Below are 12,213 nucleotides of genomic sequence, written 5' to 3'. Positions count from 1 at the left end.
GCATTTTTTGGTCCATGGCTGCCTACCACCACTTCGATATATATACAGTATATATATGTGTGTGTGTGTGTGTGTGTGTGTGTGTGTGTGTGTGTGTGTGTGTGTCTGTAGGCTATATATATACACACTATACCAGTCAAAAGTTTTTGAACAGTAAAATTTGTCAATTTTAAAGCATTTTCTTCTGCTCACTAATCCTGCATTTATTTGATCCATAATAGCCTACAGCAAAAGCAGTAATATTGTGAAATATTTTTACTATTTAAAATAACTGTTTTCTATTTGAATATTTTAAAATGTAATTTATTCCTGCGATTTCAAAGCTGAATTTTTAGCGTCATTACTCCAGTCACATGATCCTTCAGAAATCATTCAAATATTCTGATTTGAATCAGAATCAGAATCAGAATGAGCTTTATTGCCAGGTATGTTTACACATACGAGGAATTTGTTTTCGTGACAGAATCTTCGCAGTGCAACAGAATGACAGCGACAGAACAAAAAACACACAATAAAAGAATTTAAAAAAAAAATACAAATAAGTAGGTAAAGAATGACAATATACAAATGTACAATTGTATGGCAGATATATTACAACGAGCAGTTATGTATGTACAGGTATATTATGTGCAAAAAAAATTTAAGTGTACACTAAGTATGTGTGTTAGATAAATAAGTGTATGTGTCTGTAAATATAAATAGTGTAGTGTGTTCCACAGTTATTATCAAGTGTTCATTATATTGATTGCCTGGGGGAAGAAACTGTTCCTGTGTCTGGTCGTTCTGGTGCTCAGAGATCTGTAGCGTTGACCAGATGGCAACAGTTCAAACAGGGAGTGTGCTGGATGTGAGGGGTCCAGAGTGATTTTGCCAGCCCTTTTGCTCACTCTGGATAAGTACAGTTCTTGAATAGACGGGAGGGTTGTACCGATGATTCTCTCAGCAGTCCGGACTACCCTCTGTAGTCTTCTGAGGTCAGATTTAGAAGCTGAGCTGAACCAGACAGTTACTGAAGTGCAGAGGACGGATTCAATGATGGCGGAGTAGAACTGTTTCAACAGCTCCTGTGGCAGGTTAAACTTCCTCAGCTGGCGAAGGAAGTACAACCTCTGCTGGGACTTTTTCACAATGGAGTCAATGTGAATGTCCCACTTCAGGTCCTGAGAGATAGTGGTGCCCAGGAACCTGAATGACTCCACTGCAGCCACAGTGCTGTTCATGATAGTGAGTGGGGGTAGAGCAGGGGGGTTTCTCCTGAAGTCCACGATCATCTCCACTGTTTTGAGCGGTTAAGCTCCAGGTTGTTGAGAGTGCACCAGACAGCCAGCAATTTAACCTCCTGTCTATAAGCAGACTCTTCACTGTCCTGAATGAGGCCGAAGAGTGTGGTGTCATCTGCAAACTTCAGGAGCTTGACAGAGGGATCCTTAGATGTGCAATCGTTAGTGTACAGGGAGAAGAGCATTGGGGAGAGAACGCAGCCTTGGGGAGCTCCGGTGCTGATTGTATGGGTGCTGGATGTGTATTTTCCCAGCCTCACTAGCTGTTGCCTGTCTGTCAGGAAGCTGTTGATCCACTGACAGATGGAGGTGGGCATGGAGAGCTGAGTTAGTTTGGGCAGGAGGAGGTTTGGGATGATCGTTTTAAAGGCCGAGCTGAAGTCCACAAACAGGATCCTCACGTAAGTCCCCGGTCTGTCTAGGTGTTGCAGAAAATAATGCAGTCCAATGTTTAATGCATCGTCCACAGACCTGTTTGCTCTGTAGGCAAACTGAAGAGGATCCAGCAAGGGTCCAGTGATGTCCTTCAGGTGGGCCAGCACAAGTTTTTCAAATGACTTAATGACCACAGACGTTAAAGCCATAGGCCCATAGTCATTTTATTCCTGTAATTTTGGTTTTCTTTGGGATGGGGATGATGGTGGAGCATTTGAAGCATGAAGGGACTTCACACAGCTCCAGTGATCTGTTGAAGATCTGTGTGAAGATGTGGGCCAGCTGGTCAGCACAGGATTTCAGACAAGCTGGTGTAACACAATCTGGGCCTGGTGCTTTTTTCCTTTTCTGCTTCCGGAAGACCTGGCGCACCGCATCCTCGCTTATCTGTATTGCAGGTGTGGGAGAGAGGGGGGATGCAGGAGGTGTGAATGGTGAGGGCGGTTGTTTGGAGAGGTGTACAGGATGGGTAGCAAGAGTTGTGAATGGCGTCAACGGTTGTTTGGAGAGGCGTTCAGGGTGGGTTGCAGGAGTTGTGAATGGTGTGAACGGTTGTGTTGAGAGGCGTTCAGGGCAGGTGATGGGTGTTCTTCTTTCAAACCTGCAATAAAACTCGTTCAGATCGTCTGCCAGTCGTTCATTCTCCACAGTGCTGGGGGGTGGTGTCTTGTAATTGGTGATCTCTTTCAAAATTTTCCACACTGATGCTAAGTCGTTGGAAGTGAACTGATTCCTTATTTTTTCAGAATAATTCCTCTTTGCCACTTTGATCTCCTTTTCCAGGGTTTATTTAGCCTGTTTATACAAGACATTGTCCCCCTTCCCGTAAGCATCTTCTTTGGCCTGATGGAGCTGTCTGAGTTTTGCAGTGAACCACGGTTTGTCATTGTTGTAAGTTAGATGAGTCCTGGTAGGAATACACATATCCTCACAGAAACTGATATATGAAGTTACAGTCTCAGTGACCTCATCCAGATCGGTGGCAGCAGCTTCAAAAACACTCCAATCAGTGAGGTTAAAACAATATTGTAAATCCTGCTCTGCTTCATTAGTCCATCTTTTTACAGTCCTTAATACAGGTTTAGCTGATTTTAGTTTCTGCCTGTAGGTCAGTATAAGATGAACCAAACAGTGATCAGAACGTCCCAAAGCTGTCCCGTGGAACAGAGTGATATGCATCCTTTATTGTGGCGTAACAGTGATCCAATATATTACTGTCTCTTGTGGGACATGTAACATGCTGTCTGTATTTTGGCAGTTCACGGGAGAGATTGGCTTTATTAAAGTCCCAGAGAATGATTAAAATGGAGTCCGGGTGTTGTTGTTCTGTCTCTGTGATCTGATCAGCGAGTTTCTGTAAAGCCAGGCTCACGTGCGCTTGTGGAGGAATGTAAACACTCACCAATATGAACGAGTGAAACTCCCATGGTGAATAGAACGGCTTGGAGTTAATGACTGGTGTTTCTAGATCTGAACAGCACATCTTATTTAACACTGTTACATCTGTACACCACCGTTCATTGATGTAAAAGCATGTCCCGGCGCCGCGTGACTTCCCCGTTGATTCTGTGTCGCGGTCCGCTCTGAACAGCTGAAAGCCCGGCAGATGGAGCGCGCTGTCCGTTATGGCGTCATTCAGCCAAGTTTCCGTGAAACACAGAGCAGCAGAGTGTGAGAAATCCTTATTTGTCCGGGAGAGCAGAAGGAGTTTGTCCGTTTTGTTGGGTAGAGAGCGGAGATTTGCCAGATGGATGCTAGGCAACGGCATTCGAAATCCTCGTTTTCTGAGTCACATGACTCACGAGCGCGCCAGCTTTTTTTCCCCGTCTTCGCATCCTCCCGAAGCATGTGATCAGTGCAGCTGCTCCACCGACAAGAATGTCCAGCAAAACATCAGAATAGTCGAAACCGGTAATATATCGGGAGATGTGTGGTACCGAATGTCCAGCAATTCATCCCTGGTGAAACTGATTGCAGGAATATAACTAAAGACAGGACAAACTAACAAAAACACAAAAAAAGTAAGATAAATGTCTTTATCATCACTTTTGATCAATTTAAAGCATCCTTGCTAAATAAAAATAAAGTTTTACAACCCCCCCCCCCAAAAAAAATAAATAAATAATTAAATAAAATAAAAATAAAATAAAAATAATAATAGTAAAATACTGATTCCAAGCTTTGGAAAGGTATAATGTTACAAAAGGTTTTTATTTCAGATAAATGCTGATCTTTGGATCTTTTTTACTGTTCTAAAAATTTGACTGGTAGTGTGTGTATGGAGCCCATGTATCACACTAATTATCGCATCTTGTTTTGGATAAGAATAAATAACATGGACGAGTAGGCCTAGAGCCTTAAATCCATTTCGGCTATTAAAAGTTCTTGGCACATTAAACCAAGTAACAAACAATGAATCTGTTTACCAAACAGAAAATGAGCCCTTATCAGTACAATGGATATCTACTGGCAAAGAATTCATGATGTCATCGGAACAAGATGTCCAGTTTCATTAGACCAAAGAAACATTTCCCATGAAAGTTCCTGTAATCATAGGCGGAGTTTCACTTTTGTGCATGGGGGGGGGGCACCTACAAGCAGACCACGAGCTCAGATTTTTTTATGGGCTACCATATTTCATATATCATACCATCTACATTTAAAATACGTTTACAATGAACAAGGACTGCTATACAAAGAAAAGCATTAAAAACATATCTTACCTAATGCAGAAGAAGCCGCCTCTTTTTCCGAGTTGCATAGATGTCCACTATCTTCTCTTCTGATAAATGTGCAGTCAAGTCGTTCTCTATATGAAGTAGGGAAAGATTTGAGAATCTGTCCTGAGCCATTGCAGATCTGAGCCAGTTTCTGATTCTTCTCATAACTGAGAAACTTCTTTCTGACTTAGCAGAGCCAACTGGCAGTGTGAGTGCAAGCTGCAGCAGACAGTAAAAGTTTGGATATCTATCCTTCCGTACTTCATCTTGAAGTTTTTTAAGGGTGATCGGCGATGCGATTGCACATTTCACAAGATCCATTTCAGCTGTCACAAGCTGAGGGTGAATCTTAAAGCTCACATACATGCTTAGAAAAAGGGCCGATGCCGTTCTTGTCACAATTGAATACAGCATCACATGCCACACTCAGGGCCGTTGCTTCAGTTGAAAATCGCCTGTCCAATTCAGCCAGCATAGTGTCTAAAACAGGGAGTATGGGCTGTTTCGGCCCAATAGCTTTCTCCACGAGGTCAGCGTATCCAGATCCAGATGCGGCAGGTTGAGCGGGTCACTCCACTGACACGGTGGCGCCGGTTCTGCTGGATCCCAGGCCGGCTTTGTTGTTCTCAGATGCGGCCTCGGTTGCTGTGTCAGTAGCAGCAGTGGAATTGATGGTTGAAGTGTCAGAGTTAGAAAACTCCACACTTTTACTAGTGGGTTTATTAAAAAAAACGACGAATGTCCATTTTGTTCATTTAGCATGTAGACTAAAGCGGGAACAGAACGAGAAGAGAGTCCACTCACGTAACTTACCGCGATACTTTGAAGTCCGCCAAAATGAGCTTCTTTTTCAATATAGTAATTAAAAATAATTAATTCTAAACTTACTCATTATATCCACAAAAATTTTAAGATAGGACAAATAAAATGAGAAAATATGAATTCTGTATTTTTTTTTTATTTTTCAAAGCACAAGACAGGCATTAATTGGCTCTGGTCTGGGGGGGCAGTGCCCCCCTTAGCCCCCTCCCAAACTCCGCCCATGCCTGTAATGTCTGGCAGCTGAATAAGCTGGAGGTTGTTTTTGAATGAAAGCAGAGGATTTTATTTCTTGAAACCCTCCCATGTGGTTATGTAAGGACTCTTTGATTAATTTCTTTAGGTTTTCTGGCCCTGAGACTCGACTATTTTCTCAACTATTCTCAAGCTGTGATCCTTGGAGAGTCTTTGGCCACTCAAACTCTCCTCCTCACCTTGCTCTTAGACAGTATAGACACACGTCCTCTTCCAATAAGTTTTCTACTGATTGGAAATTCTTAATTATTGTGCTGATGCTGGACATTGGAATTTGCAATGCTTTCGCACTTTTCTTGCAGCAACTTCTAAAGCACAATTATCGTTTTCTGCACATCAGAACTATATTCTTTGGTTTTACTCCTTGTGATGGATAATTTGGAAATTTGACCTTTATGTTTCATCATATTTATATTCATGTGACAGAGAAATCCATGGCTGGATAATTTCATGTTCATAGTCACCCCTAGTGTGCTAAAAAATTGTTAATATGTTAATATTGTTAATATGAATGGCAATATACTTAAGAGATATTTTGCTCATAGCAATTTTTAGGGGTACCAATAATTGTGGCCAACGTGTATTAGAAAGTCATTTATTTCATAATGTGACTCTTGATCTACTTTCATTTGTTTTACTTTTTGAAAGTTTAGATTTTTTGAATGAATAAATGAAACAAAAAGATCAAAGCCGCCTTTAATCATATTTACCGAGTGTGCCAAAAAAAAAAAAAAACATCAAAAAAAAAAAAAAAAAAATCTGATCGGCTGTATATTTGACTTTTAAACAGCATTTGGCAGCTGTCATCATCATAACATGAAAGAGGAATTTGCAGGTTAGTAACAGCACCAACTACTGGTCAAAATTGTTATAATGTTGTTAACCTTATAACAACATAACTGTGACTGAGAGCCATGTTGAAAGTGAAAGTTTAGAAGAAGATTTAGCAGCAGAGAGGAATGTACTCAGATAGTGAAGACACAAAAAGGGCAGGTGAGAATAACTCTCTCTGAACACGAAATAATTCCCTTTATATTTACCAATCCATAACGCGCTGCTGGAAAATATTTCCATATTTCGTTTTTGGATTCAGTCGGTAAAGAGAATTAATGCATTGGAAAGATTTGCGCTTCGTGGCGTTTGATTTCTGTAGCAGCTGCTGTAGATTCAGCTGATACACGGGTGTGTTTCATTGCGTGGCCTCAGGGCTTTTTACTGTAAGAATATTTTGGGTTTCGTGGCTATATTTGTTTTCACCCATTAGTCCCATCAACACATCTTAATTAAAGCACGAGTTGTTGTGTGAAACCTCGCGAGAATATGAGACATTTAAGAATGAAGAATATCTTCAAATGATGTCAGCATTTTTTATTTTGGGTAAAATGTTCCTAAAGGAACTGATTCAATCCCAGTAAAACACTGAGTTTTCAGTAATTCGTCCTCTTTATCTGCTCTGTGATTTCTATTTCTTATTTATTAGCCACGGTTATGTTTCATTTCTAAGGGAAATATCTGTAATTCTTTGTATTGCAGAATCAGAACAATGAATGCTGTAAGTGTTGTGGAACTGCTCATTGTGGTTTGGAGCTTCTCCGCTGTCTGTCAAGGTTATGATGATTGTAAGAGAAAAAAACTTTACCTTAGAAAGTGTGAGTGAGAATGGCGAGGGACTAAATGCAAGTTAATGAGAAAAAAACATATATGTCCATAGACATAGATATGCAGAACATAAATAAAAATACACAGTATTTTGTAGTAAATCTGAATTGTTTCTTTGTGTAGATATTTTTTATTATTCTTCATTTGCTGTATTATATGATGATATACGTTGTTATTTTTCAGATGTCATAGTAAGCTGTGATGATGTGACTGGATCTGTGGGGAAAGAAGTAACTCTCACCTGCAGTGTCTCTCTGCAGATCACTGAATGCTGCATTATAAAGTATAAGTTTCAATACCCTGAGATCTTTAATGACTCTACAGTCTGTCATCAAGATTTTCCTGTGAACTCCTGTGAACAGAGAAGTTTCACATGCCACTACACTCCAACTACAGCGATGACAGAACAATTCAGATTCTTCATGCAAACAAAGTGTGGAGTGAAAAGAAGAGGATTTGCTGTGAACATAACAGGTATGGCATATAATACTGTTGTTTATAATTCAACAAGTGTTTGCAGCGCTACATTTATTTTGTCTACTAACAGTGGTTTAAAATCTGTTTACAGAACCCATGAAAGGTGAAATTGACACTGAAGCTCCTGGAAAGAAAGGTATTATATTCTATAATAATTATTGATAATTGAGCTCCCGATTACTTAGGAATAAAGAAAAATGCTCTGTAGTCTCTTCTCACGTGATTTTAGTGAAGCTCTTAAAAAGGAAACTGATCTTTGAACATTCTGTCAAGAAATCATAAACAGATTTTCTGATAGGCTGAAGTTGAGTTTACGATTTTAAACCATGTCATAAAAACATCTTAAACTCATCTTTCCAGAAGAACCTGTTGTGGACATATCAGAAACATCTGAACAGAAGAAACCGGAAGATCGTGGATTTAAGATCGCTGTCATCGCTGCTGTTATAAGCTGTTTTATCATCGTCATAATGCCCATTATTTACAGATTGACACAAAAACACACCAACCGGAACAGGACTCTTCTGAGTGTCAGATATGAAGAAGACGATTGATTTAATGATTGAACAAAAACTGAAAATATGATATAATAGCAATAACTAGTTTGTCTTATCATACAGTGCTCATGAAAGACACAAGCTTTATTTGAGCTCCAGCAAACTTCTCTACTATCTGTTAAAATTTAAACTACTAAACTATATAAATACGATTGCAAAACTCTGTTTCTGTTTTATATTGATTTCTATGAAATAATGATATATTATAGATCTGTTTGATCAGTGTATTTATAGTTCTTTTTCTGCACATGCAGTTTATTAATAGTGTGAACAGTAAGGTTTGTACGTGTGTTTTACTGATTTAAGAAGTAAGGAGCTCAATAAAGACTTGTGATAGGCTACTCTCTAAAGATGAATATCTGGAACATTATGTTTTATATATGTTTTTATCATCGTGTAATGGGTCAGAGCAGGATACTGGATGAAAAATAGCTGCACAGAGCTCATCTGTGCCTTTAGTTACTGAATGAGATTCTCTAGATCTTGAGATTCGTTTTCTAAATTTCTGTTCTGAGAAATGGAGAAAAAGAAAGTAAAAAAAGATCCCACACCTGAGAAAAGCAAACAGTGTTGGGCGTGTACTTAGATACTTCCAATCCAGTGTGCAACAATTATTTAAATCCACAACAAACTATGGATTATTTGCACAAGCAGCGCACATTTTTTTTTAATTTTTTTTTTACTGATATCAGTGTTGGAGTCCTTCACATTCAACACACCAAATCACAATGATATGATGCCTAAACCACAACATTCACACATACAGTGGGATTCAGTGGAGTGTCGTTTGATGACTCTTGCAGGATTGCTGCTTGTTTGTCATTCTAAATGAAGATAAAACTGATATAATGCTATAAACTGAAAGTGAAGGAAACAATAGTGTTTTGTTCACTTTTTGTTTCTTTATTCTTTCACTTTGCTCCTCGTCTTTCATATGTGGTTCACTTGTAAAATGTTCTGCACGGACCATGTTTGCACAGCCTCTCTTTTTCTTTTATAATGAAACATGTCAAATTTCCCATGTTACGTTAATGATTGTATTTTAATAAAACAGCAGTAGTTAAATTTATTTCATATTAAGTTTTGAATTTGGAAGAAGAAAGCCTAATTTAGCCTAATAATAAAATCAATGAAAAATCTTTCATTTGTCAGTTATGCTTCCCATGTTTCTGCATTGTGTGAATAATATCAAACCACTTTTTAAATGGTTAGCTATACTGTAGGTCATTTTCAGGGCATTTACTTCATGCACTGCACTGGTGCCACAGATCATGCCTCCACGTCAGAGTTTAAGCAATTTACAGCGACAGACATTTTCCTGTTTGCCTCAAGACTATAACAACCCACACTGACTCTGATTAATAGGATGTATGCATGGCGGTAAATGACGTTCTTCCGGTGAAATCTAAGGATGCTGGATTACTTCCGCCGATTGTAGAGTGCTATGCTATACCTAATAACTTATATTGTCTTCTATACTCTTTGGCTATACTACAGGAATGTTAGTCACAAAAACAGACAAAAAGCCTCCACTCATATTGTTGATGCTTATTTGCTTTATTATATTAAATAAACATATATAAATGACATCTAAACGTATGAAAACAGAACTTTGAACGTCACTTTTAAGCTACTCCTACTCTCAGTTGGTGTGGAGTCTCTGCTTTCCTCAGTGAGCTTTCACTGAGATCTCATTTGTGGCCCTGCTTTTACCTGAAACTTTCAGACAAAATTACAAACACATTAAATGTCAAACATTTATACTGACGTGATTAACCTGCTGCTGGACGGATCATAAAAAATAATAGCTATTAGCAGTTCAGTTCAGGCAGTTCAGGCTAGCTGAATTTACCTTCATAATTGCAGAGATAAGAAGACACATAAAACTTGAAACCTTTCTCAAGTTTGCTCTGTGGCGTTGTACTGCACATCCTTACAATTCCTCGCACATCATTGATTGTAAATTTGGGCAACTCCAGCAAACACCGAGTAAAATTCGACGACTCTACCATAATCACGTTTTGCTCTGCTTCAAACCTCTCCAGCTGGAAACAGAAGAGCAGCCTTGTGCGGAAGTGCGCATGCATAGAGCATATTGGACTGCTTCTCTGTCACATGACACAGAGAGTTGGAGCCTAATGGGGTGATGAAATGGAAAAATGTTGACAAGACACAGTGGTACTTTTGCTGCCACATTACAAAGCAATGATTCCAAAACTATTTAGAGGTTAAGTCCTGAACCTAAAGCTACATGGAAACATCTCACTCTAGGCTCAACGGTGGAGGCTTGTATTGCTCAATGTGATGGATTTTTTTGCAAACTGCATTTATATCTGGACACGTGGTTTAATGACTGCATTTAGAGGTGATGCAATCCATTAAAAACCTTTTTACCTTTGATGGAGAGATTTTGTAATGGCAGGTTCTTTCGTGGGTGGATAAATGGGTGGGTTTATCCAATGAATTCAGTTTTCTTTATATACTGCTTTTAACAATGCATGTTGTCATAAACAGCTTTACTAAAAAATGTGCCATTCAAAGAAAAATGTGTTCAGGTAAATGGAAGTTACAAAGTTATCTTGACCCCTTTTGAAGAGGGTCATGTGTATGACTATAAAAAGGTAAATACAGCTAGTTAAGTCTGGTTTATTAATTTAGTTAAAGTTATTAAAAGGTCTTATATTAAGCCACTAAAACATTGTTGATTTTGATCCCTGTACAGAAGGTTAATAGGTATTCAAGTCCGTAACCATGTCTTGAATTTGAATAAGTTGCAAATAATATTTTTATTTTAAAATATGCACACATCAACTTTTTTTCATAAGCCTAATACACTAAAGATGCAAAGCGGCAGAATGTGTCTTGTCTGGTCAAATTAAATTATGAATTACATGAAAAATGTAGGCGAAGTAAGCATATTTCTGTGAATGTGTGAGTCTTTCGATAACAAAGTGCAGAAAACAGTTAAAACTATTTATGCTATAAACCAGTGTGTTTATAATTACAACATAACATTATAATAATATGACAAGAAACATACGTTTGTAATATAAAGCAACAAAACTTAGTTTTTGTGCAGGTAAAATAACTGGGCACAGATGACACCTGAAGCTTCGCATATTCAAATGGACCGCTTTTACGTTTTCTTTTTTCTTTTTCTTTTTTTTTTCTTTTTATTTGATTGGCCTTCTTAATAATGTTTACATTGACAACTTTTTTTTTTATGACAACAAAGAGCGTAGCATCAAGAATATCAAATATAGCCATCATATGTCTTCAGGAGACATATATATATATATATATATATATATATATATATATATATATATATATATATATATATATATATATATATATATATATATATATATATATATATATATATATATATATGACCCTGGAGCACAAAACCAGTCTTAAGTCACTGGGGAATATTTGTAGCAATTGCCAAAAAAACAGCTCAAAATTATTGATTTTTCTTTTATGCAAAAAATCATTGGAATATTAAGTAAAGATCATGTTCCATGAAGATATTTTGTAAATTTCCTACTGTAACTATATCAAAACTTAATTTTTGATTAGTAATATGCATTGCTAAGAACTTCATTTGGGCAACTTGAAATGTGATTTTCTGTATTTTGATTTTTTTGCACCCTCAGATTCCAGATTTTCAAAGAGTTGTATCTTGACCATATATTGTACTCTTAACAAACCATACATCAATGGATAGCTTGTTTATTCAGCTTTCAGATTTCAGACACCACAAGACTGGTTTTGTGGTCCAGGGTCACATATATATCTCTCTAAGCAGCACCAGCTATTGGGTTGTTTTGATGCAGCGGTTGGCAGAGGAGGGAAGTCCAGGGGTCAGAAAGTAAAAGTCCTGCCATATGTTTCTTCCACCCACCTCAAATCCTTAAAGAGTTCAAGCCACAGCCTTGGATGAAATCAATTGAAAAAAAAAAAAACACACACGATGCCACGCTAATTATGGTAAAGGTTTGCTTTAGT

The 12,213-nt window shown here is 38.0% G+C and overlaps 1 protein-coding gene across 1 annotated transcript in view; it reads left to right on the top strand.

The window, feature by feature from the left end:
- LOC109094041 overlaps positions 1 to 8,199 on the top strand; it is a 30,389-nt gene extending 22,190 nt beyond the window's left edge. The window contains exons 3-5 of the mRNA XM_042768078.1: positions 7,352 to 7,642; positions 7,737 to 7,781; positions 8,006 to 8,199. Coding sequence (XP_042624012.1) covers positions 7,352 to 7,642; positions 7,737 to 7,781; positions 8,006 to 8,199 — 530 coding nt within the window. The remainder of the gene's footprint in view (positions 1 to 7,351; positions 7,643 to 7,736; positions 7,782 to 8,005) is intronic.
- The last annotated feature ends 4,014 nt before the right edge of the window (positions 8,200 to 12,213 follow it).

The sequence above is a fragment of the Cyprinus carpio genome, chromosome A12 (genome assembly GCF_018340385.1).
Source record: "Cyprinus carpio isolate SPL01 chromosome A12, ASM1834038v1, whole genome shotgun sequence".
NCBI classification, from domain to species: Eukaryota; Metazoa; Chordata; class Actinopteri; order Cypriniformes; family Cyprinidae; genus Cyprinus; species Cyprinus carpio.
Note: the sequence above shows the minus strand (reverse complement) of the source record. Positions and strands in the feature narration are given on the sequence as shown.